At 40.7% G+C, this 17,220-nt stretch overlaps 3 protein-coding genes across 4 annotated transcripts in view; 2 read left to right on the top strand and 1 right to left on the bottom strand.

Annotated features, from left to right (window-relative positions):
• LOC125889858 (probable E3 ubiquitin-protein ligase HECTD4) overlaps nucleotides 1–3,287 on the top strand; it is a 43,812-nt gene extending 40,525 nt beyond the window's left edge. Inside the window, 4 exon segments of the mRNA XM_049578079.1 lie at nucleotides 109–133; nucleotides 135–252; nucleotides 1,229–1,451; nucleotides 2,067–3,287. Of these exon segments, the coding sequence (XP_049434036.1) occupies nucleotides 109–133; nucleotides 135–252; nucleotides 1,229–1,451; nucleotides 2,067–2,203 (503 nt within the window). The 3' untranslated portion in view covers nucleotides 2,204–3,287.
• A 3,559-nt stretch (nucleotides 3,288–6,846) lies between these two features.
• On the bottom strand, nucleotides 6,847–11,523 carry LOC125890361 (L-serine dehydratase/L-threonine deaminase-like). Its single transcript, XM_049578959.1, has 9 exons — nucleotides 11,438–11,523; nucleotides 9,722–9,992; nucleotides 9,451–9,607; nucleotides 8,806–8,845; nucleotides 8,578–8,717; nucleotides 8,287–8,390; nucleotides 7,520–7,747; nucleotides 7,285–7,409; nucleotides 6,847–7,193 (listed from the first exon to the last, which is right to left on the bottom strand). Exons 3-9 carry the CDS (start codon nucleotides 9,601–9,603, stop codon nucleotides 7,000–7,002), a joined length of 984 nt encoding a protein of 327 aa, XP_049434916.1. The 5' UTR covers nucleotides 9,604–9,607; nucleotides 9,722–9,992; nucleotides 11,438–11,523; the 3' UTR covers nucleotides 6,847–6,999.
• Nucleotides 11,524–16,047: 4,524 nt separating this feature from the next.
• LOC125890053 (tetratricopeptide repeat protein 28-like) overlaps nucleotides 16,048–17,220 on the top strand; it is a 196,007-nt gene continuing 194,834 nt past the window's right edge. For both annotated transcript variants that reach the window (XM_049578447.1, XM_049578448.1), the window contains exons 1-2: nucleotides 16,048–16,179; nucleotides 16,255–16,600. In XM_049578447.1, coding sequence (XP_049434404.1) covers nucleotides 16,571–16,600 — 30 coding nt within the window. In that variant the 5' untranslated portion in view covers nucleotides 16,048–16,179; nucleotides 16,255–16,570. The remainder of the gene's footprint in view (nucleotides 16,180–16,254; nucleotides 16,601–17,220) is intronic.

Here is a 17,220-nt window from a genome sequence, read left to right on the forward strand (position 1 = left end):
AGACCCAGCTCACTATAGTCTAATGTCTTCATCTTTTATTTATGGTGTGCTCATTGGATGTGGCGAAGCAATAAATGAAACAAGCTTTCACTTGTGCGTCATGCTGAGGCCTCCAGCTGCAGAACGTGGAGTGCAATGACACACAAGACTAACGGCAGACGTGTTCCTCTGCAGCTGCTCACCATGCTCAGCCCTCTAGAGATGGAGCTACGCACCTGCGGCCTGCCTTACATCAACCTGGAGTTCCTTAAGGTAATACATATATTTGTGTCCCTGTTGAAAACTGTTTGTACTACATTACAAAGCAAGTGTAAAGGTTACCCACCCCCACATATTATCCAAACCTGTTCTCGGCCAATCACAAATATATATGTCATTGGTTTACATGACAAACACCTTATTCTCTTACAGGCTAGTATAGTGCCTACTGTACATTAAAAGACTTGGAAAAGACTTAAAAGGCTAAAGTCTGTTTCTTTTGAGATTATTTCCCATCCTGCTCTTGGTGGAAAATATTCTGTCAAACTCCCTTTGATAAGTATGACATATTTACTATGCCCTTTATGTCTGTAAAAACAAATCATTTTAGAGATACAAAATAAAAGGTGTCATATGTCGACAGTATTCGTGTCCATTCAACATCAATGTAATCCATTAAGATAAACTGTATGTGTGTACAAGCTTAACATTTTGGATTTTGTCGCTTTAACTTATTCCCAGTCTCTGTTGTCTAGCTGCACTATTCTAGTAGGAGGAAACCATGGGAATAAGAGGCGAACCATTTCAAATGTAAAAAATTTCTCACTAATGTAGTTGCAGGTTAGTGGAGCAGATACATGCAGAATTAAACACAGACTCTTGCCTCCCCTGAGTCCCCTCCGTGTTTACTGTCCTGCTGGTTTGTAGCTTCCTGTTTGGTGCTGGAAAGAGCACACCTACTGGTTGTTGATAATGTTGACATCATTGAACTTTAGTATCCGCATGAGCTAAGACTAAAAACTATAAATAATGTTGAATATGTTTCTTTTTGTCAGTACATCAAGATGAGTTTTGTGATGACCTTACACCAAACGATTGAGATCACAAGAGTGTGCCACCACTCTAGCAAAGCTTTTATGATTTTATTCTGATATTGAAGATTTGTCTGCAACAGTGAAATCGATTGAAAAGTTGTGCAGTCTGACATTAATCAAATCTAATCAAAGTACGCCCTACTCTCTCTCTGTAGGCTCACACAATGTATCAGGTGGGTCTGATGGAGACCGACCAGCACATCGAGTTCTTCTGGACCGCTTTGGAGATGTTCACACAAGAGGAGCTCTGCAAATTCATTAAGTTTGCCTGCAACCAGGAGCGAATACCATTCACCTGCCCCTGCAAGGACGGGGGGCCCGACACCGCTCACGTTCCCCCGTACCCCATGAAGATCGCCCCTCCTGATGGAGCTGCAGGTAATGGCTAACTAGGTTTCAACAGGGCTGTGTTTGGAATCGAAGCGCTGCTAACTCATTTCATATTGTTCCTCTAAGTGAAGAAACTACTGTTATTATCAAAGCAACTTGTCTTGCCTTGAAGTCTTGATGACAGACTTTGAACATGTTGTTTACCACAGCTTGTCTGGTTTGTAAACAGATTTGTCTGCATAAACACATGTGGACATATGAAGCTGTTCTGTGTAGGAAACAAACTGTTTCTGTTGTGTGAACTTAACATTATTACAGAAGTGGGATCTGTCTACAAGGGTTAACTGCAGATAAAATTTGTTAACAAACACTTTTATCACCTAGATCAGGGGTTGGAATTGGGGGGTTAGATCACCACTTCAGCAGCCGCGAGACCTCATTGAATTTCACACATTCAGGTGTGTGACAATCAGTGGAACTTTAGCTTTACTTTACTTAGACAAGTTTATTATTGCTAACAGCTGCTACACTTCAACTCACTGGTTGCTGCAGATTCATGTTAAAACTCCAGTAGTAAACAAACATAGACAACAGGACTCGTTACGCAAGGAGAAGTACTAGGTGATTTTGTTGTAATGCACCTTCCTGTTTTTCGTCCTCCAGGTCAGCCAGACTCACGCTACATTCGCGTGGAGACCTGTATGTTCATGGTGAAACTGCCCCAGTACACCTCTCTGGATGTGATGCTGGACAAACTGCGATATGCCATCCACTACCGCGAGGACCCTCTCAGCGGCTAAGAAGACTTGACAACCCCACGCTCCCCAGCATATACACCTTCGCCCACCCCCACACACACACACTTCTGGACCTCCCTCTGAAACAGACCATAGTCCTTTTTTGCTCAGCTGCTCCAACAAAACCACAAATTCAATTTCATTTTGTTTTTGGTGGCTAATAAGCTTTGCATGTTTATCCCTGCTTTTTTATTTTTATCGCAGTTTACACTGATACTACGTTTCATGATTGTGTTGGATATTTGTTTTTGTGAGGAATTCAGGGAAGATAATTTGACACTGTTAATGAGTGTCCGTTCTGGTTGCACTGAGTTTGAGGATGGCATTGAAGTTAAACGACTGTGACGCAGTTTTTCGTTTGCCTTTTCCCCTCCCGTACCTTTAATAGAGGGTTCAACAAGCTTCAGTCAAGTTCTGTGAATTTAACAACCCAATAGGATGACGTCAGATCAGCACTTTACAGTTGCGAGCCTATTCCTGATTGCTGAACCCTCTGTCTGTGGTAACATTTTAGTTGAAAGGTCTCACTAAAACTATGAGTTGCAGAACTTTGCATTGCTGTGAAAGCAACAAACCGATTTTCCCTCTCCTAATGCTTAACCTCGCTGCCTCCCTCTGTCTCCCCTCTGTTGGGGTGATATTCTGAAACATGCCTTTGCTGTAGGAGCCTCTCTCCAGAGGGTGATGCTATGTGAAAGGAAACCCCATGATTTCCATAGAACTATCTGAGACGGAGGTACGACTACTACCAGAAAAAAAGGAAATGTGTGACGCTGTCTATTTTTGACCACGTCAGCTACGAGCAGGCAGAAGATGTGAACAAGTGCTGTACAGGATAATATGTAGTTTACTGCCTGTTTTAAAAATACGAACTGCTAATGGACAAACTAACTTATGCCTATATAAACTGAATACATTTTATCCAAGTCTCCGAAGAGAGGGTATTTAAATCATGTAAAAAGTCATATTAATCTATTAGTTTATGAAACTGCTCTTTGATTTCTCGATAGCCGAGTAGCTTTGGCGGCATGTTAGGTCAGGTAGTTTGGACGATAGGAGAGGCCTGCTGGTTCGGATGTGCTTGCATTTCAGGAGATTGCACTCGTCTAAACTTGAGATGGTTTTGCCTCTCTGAAGATGTTCTCGTGAGCTGCTCTCCTACATTGTTTGTGTGCTACTGCTACTGAATGTGCAACAATCCCCCCTCACTCCCCAAATATACACAATCTACACAACAATGAAGGTACAGGTAAACATCCCTTTAAATACCCCTACCTCTGTGCATGTGGTGTGTCTGTCAATGAGAGAGCAACCCACCAGTTGAGTTCTGCCTTTTCATAGTTTTCTTTAAGAATTCTTGACGAACGTGAGGAGCCCGGTTTCCTTTTATTTTACCCATAACCAAATGTTTAGTTGTGTAAAAATTAAATCGAAAAAAAAAAAAAAATGTAAATAGACTGAAGTTATGTTTGATGGCAGTTTTTATGAATTGCTAATTCACTTCACTTTATAATTTTTGTTTTTGGTTTGCACTACTCTTCCAAGAAAAGATTCTAAAAATGAGCAAACTAGGCGATGTCTGTTGGATATCCGGTTTGTTGTGTTGTTATTTTTTATGAATTTTGGAAATACCAGTAATCTTATCACCTTTGTCTTGTACTCAGATGGATTCAATCTCTTCTACTCATGGTGAAACATGTTTTCTTGTGTGAGTAAAATCGCCATTTTACTTGGATAGAACTGAAACACACCCGACAGGATTGACGTTTGACGCATATTGGATTGTTGAATTGCTTGCGAGTTTTGGTTTTTGGTTCAGTTCTTTTGAAGGGTGATATACCGCTGCTAACAGGGACGCTCTCTCCTCTACTTCCTCCTCCTCCTGAGGGGGTGTAGATAAGGTTATAAAAAGGACATATCCATACAAAGAGGTGTTGCGATAAAAATGTGTGCTGTACATTTACTTGATATTTATTACAATTATTTATGGTTGCATTAACTTAACTTTTACTGTCTTACCTCTGCACATCAGAAACTTAACATATCTAAAAATGGATTATACAGATGTAAAGAATCAGATGGCATTTGAGATTTCTGTGTCACAATAAAGAAATGTCTTCATGTACAAATTCCATTGTCCTGTTTTATGTATTTTACAAATGGACCCACCATTTCTGTTTAGTTTCTTTCAGATATTGCTCAGATAAGTTGGAGAAAAGCATGTTTCATAAGTGGATGTTTTTTACTGCAAACCCCCCCTCTCCCCAAATTGCTCATTTGCATACTTGTGTACACAGACAATGAGTGTTGATCATGATGAATGGTGCCTCTGAAGCATGTTTTGCCTCCTTTAGGACATGCCTTTACGCAAGGACCCTGCAACCGACTCTGGTTATGTCACCACTGCAGTAAACCAGACACCTTTTCAAAGCAGTAAATGCCGGGCCAGGCCAGTTCGAGCTGGATCTCACACTGTCACGCTGTCCACTCAGCACCTCCATTATATGCTATATTCTAAGGGAAACATCCACAACAAAAGAAGGAATGTTTCATCAGCAACAATTAAACCAATTCAGATATTTTCATGTTACACTGCAAACTCAGTTGATAGGAGATATATATTATGTGTATACCATAGCTCCCACAGCTCAGCTACACTGTGGAGTACCAATGGTGTGTCACGTAAAACAGGGTGTCCTCCAAGAAAATGATTTAACAACGAGAAACATCAGTCTCTATTGGTGGAGTTATCTTCATATATACTATTTTTAATACCAGATCTACAAGGTTACTCAGGAGGAATTCGAGGAATGTCTTCAGTACGTTGACTGGTCGTTTTCAGCTGTCTCCCCTCTTTGTGACACCACCCCTGTTTCAATGACACTCAGACCAATGAGCAACTGGGAAAAGTGCCACATCCCTAACAATCCAGCCAATTGAATGAATGGAATTCAAAAGGTGTGGAAACGCCATGAGATAAGCAACTGACCCATTCACAGCTTCTGCCTCTGAGCCCGTGAGGCCACTTGACCTGGCTGGAAAACACTCCTCTAAACAAAAATCATATTAAGATGTCTGTATTGACTAAATTAATTCTCTGCTTTGGTCTAATTTAAACCTGTAATATTTTACCCATTCATTCATAAGGGATCACAGCTGCTCAAGAATATAATTCTGTATGCACCCTGCGTGCCAAAGCACTCACTGAGGAGAAGGGAACTTAATTAGAAAGTAAGCTGCTGACACCAGAGGTATTAATTAATTGTTGCACAATGAATAGTTTAGGTATGGGGGAGATTGTAATTAAGCTGTAGCCAAAATAATAACTTTAAATATGTACTGTGTAAACATCCCTTCCAGTGGTTTACACAGCAAATCCAGTACTTAATACTGTACACTGTGTAGACACACATATCTTATAGAATGAAGTAGTTTAATTTTCTTTTGGATGTGTCTTTTAAAGAGTCCAGTTTGTGAAGAGTTTTAAAAATGTAACTGGTGAATGATGCACTCTTTAAACACTTGATATGTCTAGCCTTTGAAATTTACAGTCGAAACTACAGCTCAGCTCAGAGATCATCATCATGCAATGAGATCATTCCAGCCACGATACAGCTATCCATAACTTCAAATGAATGTTGGCCAGTGGCGTAAAGAGGAGGGGTAATGGCCCCTTCCCTACTTCCTACCCTCCTATTTCCTGTCTTCTTACTCGGATCACATCATCTTTTAACTTGACCTTCATTTTGACCTCCACTACAGAGGTCTGTAAAGCTTTGTGACTGCATCTTGCATGATTGCAATGCTATCATGTTGACAAAATGTGTCTACAGACAGACAGACATTAACACCTGGCAAAAAGAGCTGCTGTGGTAGTTCCTGCTATGGCTGGTGTCACAAGGACCACATTTCGCCACGATGATACAAGCGGACTCACGAGGTGAAAACAACACCAGCCATCCCAACAGTGTCGCATCTGGTAATAATCTCATAATGATATATCATCCGTCACGGACATAAATACATCACATAAGCAAACAATCTTGAATTAGTTTCCTTAGTTTAAGTTGTGACCAAGATACCTGCTTAGCGTGACTGTTCAGTTGTGACAGAGTTTTAATGGCCTCACACCTGGTTTTTCTTTCTATGCTACACTTTTTGAGGTGTCAAGCAGCAGTTTCCTGTCTGCTGCGCAGACGCGTTGGAGACGTGGCACGCGGAAGCAGGCACAGTATATATCTGCAACATGCTAATATCAGCCTGGTTTATTTGTCCCTAGTTTTAGCACAAAAACTGTGCTTATAGAAATCTCTCAGAAGTTTATTCACATATTGTATGAGTGTTGATTAAGGCTTATGTTGTATGGACGTGGTTTCATTTATATTTAACATCCTATCTGCAGTCATGAATATGAAATTGACAAGGCAAAGAAATTATTATTACGAAATATAATTTATTAATTTAAGAATACAGTTCAATGTACAAAATAAAAGAACAACATACAAGCAAACCTAATACAATCAAGCAAACTTAATACAATGTGTCAGTGTATTATTATTATTTTTCACGGAGGTCTCTCCAGTCAAAAACTATCTCTACCAGAGCAGCATCACAATACAGGATTTTTAAAAAAATCTGTCCAGTAGCTCAATCTCACGTGTCAGTGTCAGTGCTCAGGAGAGTCTGACAGTCTGGAATGATTCGGTCTATGGAGCACATGAACGAGAGGGTTTATGGATTGAGACCAGCTGATGGAGGAATAAGGGAAAGGCCAGGAAGACCTGAGGTAGTCGCCCCCCTTAGATAACACCAAGCTGCTTTTTCAGCCTCCATAGCTGCTCCATGCTGATGTTGTTGCCGCCGCACACCACGATGACCACCGGGCCCAGGCGCTGCACCAGCTTGCCCTCTTCCTGCAGCCTTTTGATAATGCCGCTGTACACGGCTGCCAGGGCAGCACCACAGGCAGGCTCCACCAGGACCTTCTCGTCATCTGGAGGAAGACACCAGGAGAGATCAGTGTCACAGCTGATTTTAGATCTGGTGTGTATCTGCTCAGGGGCTCAGGTGCAGGTAGTACTTACCTACAAAGCGCTCCACAGCTTTTACAGCCTGCTGGTCTGTGACTACTTCTGAGAAAACTGTGTGCTTGCCTAACAGTTTAAAAGTCTGTGCAGACACTCTTGTCAGGCCCAGTGTGGTTGCAACACTAGAGGGCAAAAGGAAAGGTGAGTCTTTGACACACAAAGTGAAACCATGTGAAAAAATGTGGGATTGTGTTATTATTTGAGTATAATATATATGATTATGTTTTTATACCTGGTAATTTCAGGTAGAGTGACCAACTCCCCAGCTTTCACTGCTGCATTGAGGCTATGTGCTCCCATGGTTTCCATGGCTACAATGGGCACGTCAGCCCAGTCGGCACGACGCAGTCCCTCCACCACTCCATTCAGCAGGCCTCCGCCTCCCACTGACAACACGATTGCTCCCGGCTTCTCCTTCAAGTCTTGCTCCAGCTCCTTCACCAGAGATGTGTGGCCTTCCCTGCACACACACACATACACACACAACCTGTCAGTCTCCTAGAAATTTGATTTAAATTTTAGTGTAACGTGAAGAAGGAAACAACCTGATTTTTTTCTTTTCCCTTCATAACTCTATCTTGAATGCTTATAAAATGCTGGTCATAACACAAGTGGCCTGTCATGTCAGTAATTTATAGCTGTGTGCAACGCTTTGACTGTGACGTGTGTGAGTGAATTATCTGATAACCCCATCAAAGATAGCACTTTGATAAGACAACATGTACTGTATCTAACATAACACCTCATGCAGCTCCTGCAGCTGCTCTGTGCACAAGCATGAATGACACGGCATGATAAGACAGGTGTTAGTATCAGCCATTGGCACATCTGAAAACAATTTAATTTCCTTTAGAGTAGAGAAGAATCTGTCTTATCATGTCTCCCTCTCTTATCTTCTCACATGACAGATAGATTACTATGCCAGAATTTCTGCACAGCACATAGTAATGTACGTGCTGTCATAATCCCTGATGGACAGACAGACTGAGATTGTCTCACCAGATGAGGGGATCATCAAAGGGAGAGATGAATATCCAGTTGGGGACCCTGCCTCTCGTATCGCCGCCTTGCTGCTCGCCAAGCTGGCAGCTTTCATTCAGAGCCTGAAAGACACACATTTAATCTCATGAATCATTTTACATTCTCAGACTCTTCTATGTGCAATGATTTGGAGAAGAAAAATAAAAATAACATGTGAGCACAAAATTGAACTATTACCTACATGTATTCCAGTGTATTCAATATAACTGATGTAAAGAATATAGCAAACAGCACATGAGGTTAGCTAACCTTGCCGTGGATAACCACAGTGGCGCCCTCGTCCTTCAGCCTCTCCACTGTTGGGTTCGGTGTAACACTTGGAACTACTATGGTTGCAGGTACCCCGAGCTGACGGGCAGAATAAGCTGCTGCCATACCGGCATTTCCACCTGTTGGGACCAAAGGTGTCAGAGATTACACACTGAAACACACCCACAGCGGCAAAGACAACTTGTTTTGTTTATCCTCAGTGCTCACCTGAACAGCAGACAAACCGCTCACATCCTCGCTCTGCCCACTGCAAGAAAAAACAACATTATAGCAAACATCTTGTAGTCTCAGAGTATAAATGTAGGTCAGCAGATCATCTCATTGTTCAGACTGGAAGTGACACACCAAAACTGGTCTGTACTGGTTCATTTGGATCTATGCTAAGTATCTCAGCCCATGACTGTAGCCACTGAGTCACCACTGGGGTCTCAGTCAAGTAACATGGGGAGTTTTCTTTGGAAGCTTTCCCCAGAGATCTATTCATTTTAACTCAAATCACAACTTTTCTCCCCATAATTTTAAATAAGAAATCCTTTTCTGGTAGAAAGCCCTCAAGGAAAACTACTCCCAGTTGCTCCCAGTTGTTCACCAGTGGTAAGGCATTTCAGTGCACAACAATCCCAAAAACAGCCTGTGAAATCCTGGAGGAACTGAATATTAATGGCCCTTTGACACATTGATTTATAATTATGATTATATTTGCTTATGATTATTTCTCACAGTGGTATTTGGTTGCCTGTCGTGGCACAGCAATTTTGTTTGCATTATATTTTTTAGCAATATTTGGGGGTCTCAGCCACAACACAGGTCAAATGCATCACCTCAGATCAGCAGAGAGTTAGGCCTACTCACTGTTTTGCAGAGGTGTCCAATGCCTCTGATCTTGAAGGATCCTGTGGGCTGAGATGAATCCAGCTTGAGGTAAACGGAGGTCCCTGCTACTTTAGTCAGGGCGAGGCTCTGCCTTACTGGAGTGGCCACATGAAGATGCTGCTGGGTCTTCATCTCACTGTGGAACAGACAAGCAGAGAAGTGTTTGTGCCAAGTCATTCACAAAATCCATCTCTAATTTCTCTAAGATCATTCATCAAAAACTAAACATATTTTTTTTGTCTCAGCTTACCAGTCTCAGGTAGATGGCAGGATAACAAGCTGTGCTGGATATCACTGATCTCAGTCTTCCTTATTCCCCTGACTGTGGCATCTGTAAGTGCATATATACATGCTCATGCTGTGGGCTTGGCAAAAGGGGCCCACTTGCAGACCAATCATCTTCCTCCAGACCCTCCCAGTGACCACGAGGAAGTGCAGACTGAGCATGAAGGGAATTCCTCCTCATTGAATTTTGTCCCATTTTCATAGACAATAAACATTTTTCTAGGCTGTGTCACGGTCTGATGTAAAAAAAAAAAAAAAAAAAAGTCTGCACTGGTGTGACTGGAAGGACGTCATGGAACAACAAATGTTTTTTCATCTTGTGTTGTCATAATTAAAAATGAATATTTTAATAGCTCTACATGATACAAAGCGTGTAAAAACATGTTTTCACACCAGTCGGTCATTACATAATTTCACCCTGTTCTCGCCTCCCCGGGACATTTTTACACGCTGTCCTTTGCCTGGTCCTCTCCCCTCTAAAGGAATTGCACACACCGCGGGCATTACCAAAAGAGTCGCTACTATTTTAGCCCAGATGCCCGACTACCAAAAGCGGGCTCCGTGTGGACGGCTCAAACCTGACTGATCCAGTGTTCCCCTCGCCGTAGGCTGCTGTCTCAGGATGGCTGGATACAGTGCTTTAAAATCTGGTTGCCACCAGAAATATCTTTAAAATGGGCTCAGAGAAAATGTAGGTGAAGTGGACTTCACTATACTTGTACAGGTATAAAAGGTTATTTTACAGATTTAGATTTTACATTAAAATCGTATTATCTCATAAAATTAAACAGATTAAATTACCTGATGGTGTATAAAATAATTAGAATTAGCCTCACTAGTTTCAACATGAAAATCCATACACGAAATGCATCAGTAATAATAATCCAGTAATATAAAGTTGCCTTTCTGCTGCATTTTACTTTCAATGCTTTAAGCTGGAAGCTGACTGAAATCTATGAAATATTTATAAAATACTCTAAAATTTTTCAATTTTAGGTGACAGAGTAAAAGAGAAAAGGGAAAATGAACTGCAAATTAATATTACAGCTGAAGATTGCAAAGGTTTATTAAGAGAAAAATTTACGATCACACAATCCAAATGCTGGAGAGAATTTGCTTGGAAAGTGAATATGAAATATTTTGTATCCCTGAATAAGTATGGGAAATGTTACCCCTCAGCAAGGACTAACTGGTGGAGAGCCAACAGCAAACTATACTCATTTTTCTCTGCCCAGTGTTAACACCCTTTTGAGACAAGGTTAAGAAAACATTCAAATTAATAATTGATTTTAAAGGACCTTTACAGATAGAAAACATACTTGTAATGAAATCATGTGGACAGATACAGCAGAATGAAGTGTAGCATTTTAACATAAATGTGTGGCAACCATGAAGCAGGTGTCAAGTACATGGAGAATCCAATCACACCCAAACTAAAATCACAGGTAACAACAAAACAACATACTCTTGAATAGAGAAATTAACTTTCAAGGTTAGAGACCAATCTGAGAAATGGAACAAATTATATCCCAACAAAATGACATACTGTTTTAGACAAGTATGAATTACGTTAATATGGCCCCACAACAAAGCCAACATCCACAATATCAGAGCTCCCAAACTGTCACGACTGAACGCAATGCAGCCATCACTGATGCTGTTAATCATATTGGTGCTTTACCTGCATGCCAAAAATGTCTGCTGTGAAAAAGGCCTCCTGTGAGACCTGAGTATTTTTCTCTCAGTTTGCAGAGACTTACATTACTGTTGGTGTGAAGCCCAAAGGCTACCCTGTAAATGATTGTTGCACCATCTGCTGGTGAAGAGCTGCATGTACAAAAACTATTCTTTCATCTGAGAGCATGCTGTTGTTGCATCAGACTGCCTCATTTCCTGGTTTTATCAGACAGCCTTCTTGCTTATTTCTGCAGGATCATTCTGCAGTTTTACTCTTAAGGGCTCGAGATAATTATTTATTGATACATATCTGAAGATACCATTGAGGCTGCAACTGATTTTGGTAAATGCTACAGAAACACTGAGCACAAAAGACTAGAAATATCTGCAGGTTTGGGGAGTGCAGAGGCTGCATCTTAATGAATGTATTCTGTTAGTAGACACAGCTATTTCTTTTGAATGTGACATAGTAGAGCAGATCAATTCCTCATCATTTCAGAAGCCACAAAGAGAACAAAACTTTATTGATTTAAGAGAAAAAACAGCATGGAAATACACCGTTAATTTACAAGCATTGCATTTGTAATTTCAAACAAGAACACATTAGAGATCTCCCACAAACTGGTTTGGTTCAGTTCTGTGAGAAGGACTTTGCATCACACTGAATAAATACAGTGTGTATGAATTTCTACTTTCTAGAAATAGTTTTACCATTTCAGACATCAGCTCTCTTCAGTTACTCACATTTAATGAGGTATCTAATTGTTTTACAGTATTTGCATTATCATCTCTCTATTGATGCCTTTACTTTTAATATATAATGATATCAAGCATTCCCATGACTAGGCAAAATATCCCAAAATGTCATGAGTATCTTATTATGCCAGCCATTCCTCTAGCACCACCCTCAGGCCCAAAAGTGCACCATACAAATCTTAGAACAATCTCATACTCACCCGTAGCCTCAACGGACAGCATAATATGACTGAATTAACAGTGAAATATTGTCAGGCAGAGGTACTGAATCTACGTCACACCCTGACATTGAATCAAAGCTTAACTGAAAAAGATTAGAGATGAGATACTGTAACTTATAAACATTGCCAAAAAGTCAGTGACAGTAGGATCTATTTAAATTTACAAAATGTTCGCTAACAAAATATATACAGCGAAATATAACATCACAGCATGTCTTGCAAATTACACAGTGAGTGCAAATTACACAGTGAGTGAAACACTTAAAAACATATATACAGTGATCACCTCATGCGATTTTGCATTTGTAGAAATAATTTTTCATTTAAAATTGTTTTTTGGTTCTTCCTGTCTTCTTCTGTCTCACCTGTGCTCTGATAGGTCAGCTGTGACATCTTTGTGTGTTGCAGTGAAATCCAAAGAGAGCAAAAATAAATAGAAAATAAACCAGATTCTTGTGGCTGGGACTCTGTCCAAGGTTCTGCAAGATAATGATGAAGAGGAAGATCAAGAAATCCCAGTGTTGAAGGTGCCATCCATAAGGTGAGGCTCCTCAGCAATATCTAGTGGAAATCATAGTGACGAAAAATAAACACAAATATTTACAAGATGAAGTTTTTTTGGGGGGAGACTTAAGGGTCCATACCAGACCTTATTATTGACAAAAATGATTTAAAATGTAGCCTTCATGATACAGTTGCAAAGTTTATTTGACAATGTTGGGGTTTCATTTGCTCACTTGAAGAGTGCACAAATAACCATCTTGCACACCAACCATATTTCTAGACTGGCTGATAGTGATGCTCCTCTTGGAGAATATACCGACACTATATCATTAATCAACACACATTACTGTATGTGGTGGCCACAGAATTGTACACCTTAACTGTGACTTTAGGCCTCTTAGTGTAGGATTTAAAATTTTCTGACTTTGGTGCCCTCTAGTGGAATCATCCAAAAGGTCACCATGGCAGACAGCATTGCACACACGTAGCTTTTCATTTTTACAAACTGCTGTAGGTTGGACCGTGGACTAGTGTTTTTCTTTTGGCTCGGAGCAAAGAGATACCCTTTATTGCCTATATCTAACTATGTCTGTCTGTGCTTAAAAGGTTCAGGATTTAGGAGCATCTATTGGCAGAAATGACACCTAACATTCATAATTATGCTTTCATTAGTTTATAATCACATGAAAATAAGAATTTTTGTGTTTTCGTTACCTTAGAATTAGCTGTTTGTATCTACATATGGAGGGGGTCCTTTTCCATGGAGTCTGCCATGTTGATCTACAGTAGCCCATAATGGACAAATCAAACACTGGCTCTTGATGCATCCTCCTTGCTGGATACCACTAAATCCTACACCCTGGACCTTTAACAGGAGAGCCCATACATCAAAGTTGCCCTGAGGAACTTGTTTTTTTGTTGTCATAGGGAGTATATTTTGAAGCACAGGTGTGATTAATATAATAACTGATGGCTCTGTTCCATTCAAGTGCACTAGTGAGCCACGCTAATCAGCTGGCACTGAAAATACCAGGTTTCTTTTGTTGCTGGGCAGATGGTGTACAGTGGGTTTAAACTTTAGAGCCTTCAGAGCTTTTACCCTGAAACAGTTGCATCAGACAAAGTAAAGTGTGAAGCTCCTCCTCCTTAAAGGTCTCATCTGCAAGATTTAGTGACATCTAGTGATGAGGGTGCAGAGAGCAACCAACAAAAACTCCCTTGTGCCAAGTGTGTAGAGCAGAGGTATTCAATTACAAATGCAATTGGGGGGTATTTCAAAACCAGGAAATGTAAATGGGCTAGACATTTTCAGCAGCCTGTTTAAAACATTTTATTTTTAGATTTTGGTAATAAACAATGTTAAACAAATGCAAATGAGTGCAGTAAAAATAACAATGTTTATCATTTCTCATTTGAAATAAAAAATTGACAGACAGACAGACAAACAGACAGACAGACAGACAGTTTTCCAATGACGTCAGGAAAAAGTTTTTAGGAACAGACATAGGATGTTTTTATGACTATAAGAGGGGTGACTGAAAGGTTTTGAGCTTAACCCAGAAAATGGGTAGCTAGGCAAGCCAAATGACATTTTTATAATCTGCCACCTTTCCTTGTTATCATTAACCATGTTCATGTTTCAGTCTCCTTTTGTTTTATTTTTGCAGATTCTTGAAGTGAACAGTGGTCAGTGATTTGCTGAAAATGGAGAAATTGGAGTATCATGCTGTGATCAAATATCTTCATCTCAAAGTAATGTCACCATCTGAAATTCACCAAGATATACCTAATACAGTTACTTAACATGGCAATGGTCCTTCATATGCCACAGTCAAAGCCTGGGTACAAGAATTCAAGCGCGGCAGATGTACTGTAGCCCAAAAGCTACTACAGAAAGCACAGTTGGAACTGTGTCACACAAGAAAACGCTTATTTGTGAAAGATATGATTGGGGGTGTTGCTATATCTATTCATACATCCTGCCTGATTGAATTGGAACACATGTTTAACTCAACAGAGATGAGAAGGAAGCAAGTCGGGTCACTTTTTAGCTACTTCCAAACACTGTATGTAGTTTATATAGTTTGTCATACCAGTATATCATATTTATATACCGGGCCACTCTGAGTTTGCATCTGGCCCAGATGTGGCCCGCAGGCCTGCGACTGAATAGGCCTGATGTAGGAAAACTACAGTGGCTGATGCAAAAATGTGAATGGCCCTATCTAGAGCCAGTGTTTAGTTTGTCTGTTCTGGGCTACTGTAGAACAACATGGCGGAACAATTCACAATTCGTGGAAGAGTACCTGCTCTGTATGTAGACATTAACGGCTCACTCCTAGGTAACAAAAACACAATTGTTAATTTCAAGTGATAATACACTTAAGAAAACATAGTTATGAATATTATATTTAATTTCTGCCAACATATCCCCCCAAGTCCTACACATTGGACCTTTAACTTAGCTGAATCTATTGTATTAGCAAGTGTAAATATTGGATTATGTTACTGTCAGTCATGTGTTTGCAGCTGTTTTGCCAAGTGTTGATATTTCACTAGTGTATTTCACCTATTGGTATCAGTGTAGGAAATTCCTGATATCTCAGACTGTAACTATAACTCAGCATGGTGAAATCATAGACTGTTAAAATAATGGACGTAGCCAACGTGACGTCACCCATTGGTTTGTGGAGTTTGGCATTTTGGTCGTCGCCATCTTGGATTTCTGGAGCCAGGCATGCAAATGTGTACACATTTTTGGACGAGATGGTGGAGCTGTGAGGAGGACACTACGCACCCCCACCTACTCGGCAACCTGACTGCCATGCCATGCTAAATCTAAATCGCCGCTAGCGAAGTTAGCATCCATAATTCAAGGTAAACTTTTGAGGTAAGTGTTTAAATAATCTTAGTAACGTCAGCTTATTGCATATCTGTCTACATTTGGCAAATATTACACATAAGAGGAGTAACGTTAACCTTGTAACGTTATTGTAGCATTAGCTGAAGTTAACATTACCGTGTGTAAGTTAATGTTAAAGTGTGTGGTGTGCACAGACTGTAATGAATGGCTTTGAACACTTGGATGCTCATAATTACAGTATGTCATGAAAACAGCATCACTCAGCCCAGGTGGGGGACCAATAGGTTAGGGCGCGCGGGCGAGGTGCCCCCTTTTTCTACTTCACCCCTGCCCCTGCAAAGTCTTTGAACGCCTACGACCTAAAGTTTGCTAATATTAGAGTTCACTTCCACTTCATAAATGGTATGTATATAAAAACACAAACAAGTACGACCGAGTGATACATTTATTAACTGCTCTTGTCTCTTCCTGACTCAGGCTGCCTCAGACCTTCATGCCTCCCTCTGCACAGCGCTCAGAAATCCGCTATGGCAACAGGGGAAAAAAAGACACGAAAAAAAGGAAAAGATTTGACAACATGGCGCACTTTCCTTGAGAAAAGTTTCTCCTGAACGCCACACAGCTCACTCTTTGTGGTTTTTCCTCGCAGTTTGTCGACACTCGCGCTTCAACGTGGACTTTTGGGCTAACTTTTGGACACCTCTTGGCGCATAAACAGTCGGTAAAAAGTCCAGAAGGCGTGTGATGGGATGAGAGCGATAACCCGTCTCACAAACCAAAGCAGTCAGACAGGATGGAGAAGCAAGCGACTCTGAAAGAAAAGGTAAATACATTAAAAACAACCACTTTCGACACTGTCATGCGAGCTGCCATTTTTGTACTTGCTGGCATTTATTGCCCCTCTGAATAATACTTTTTTACCTCGCGTCCTGGACAGGAAATACCAAATGACCATTGCTGAGAAAACCTCGTAAAAGACCTCTATCGATTTTCCAGTCATGCATACTGTACTGAGCTGCACAATGGATGTGTGGGCTCTCCTGGCCCAGACAATAGCTAACATTAATGTCATTTAAATGTCAATAGAAGATTACACAGATTGCAAAATAGGCTTTAAACTCAAACCACACTTATTTTGTTACTGCATGAAGAGAAAAGCTTGCACTGCCAAGATCCTACAGTGGCGGTACGCTTGTGTGTATTGCCATGAGTGTATCCAAAAAAAACAACAACTCCTCAACAGAAGTGTAAATATGTGCTCTCCAGACTATATTTGCCTTTGAGGAGTTGAGTTAATCTCTGTCTCCTTGTGATTAACTTGGTATGATGTCCTGTGTATTGGTGTAGTCTCTTACTATCGCTCACTCTCCACCCTTCCTGCCAGTGCTGCCCACATATAGCAGCAGCCCCCAGTATGTTGGAGCAGATGGGACAGAGCTCACA

Source organism: Epinephelus fuscoguttatus, linkage group LG6, assembly GCF_011397635.1.
Source record: "Epinephelus fuscoguttatus linkage group LG6, E.fuscoguttatus.final_Chr_v1".
Classification (NCBI taxonomy): domain Eukaryota; kingdom Metazoa; phylum Chordata; class Actinopteri; order Perciformes; family Serranidae; genus Epinephelus; species Epinephelus fuscoguttatus.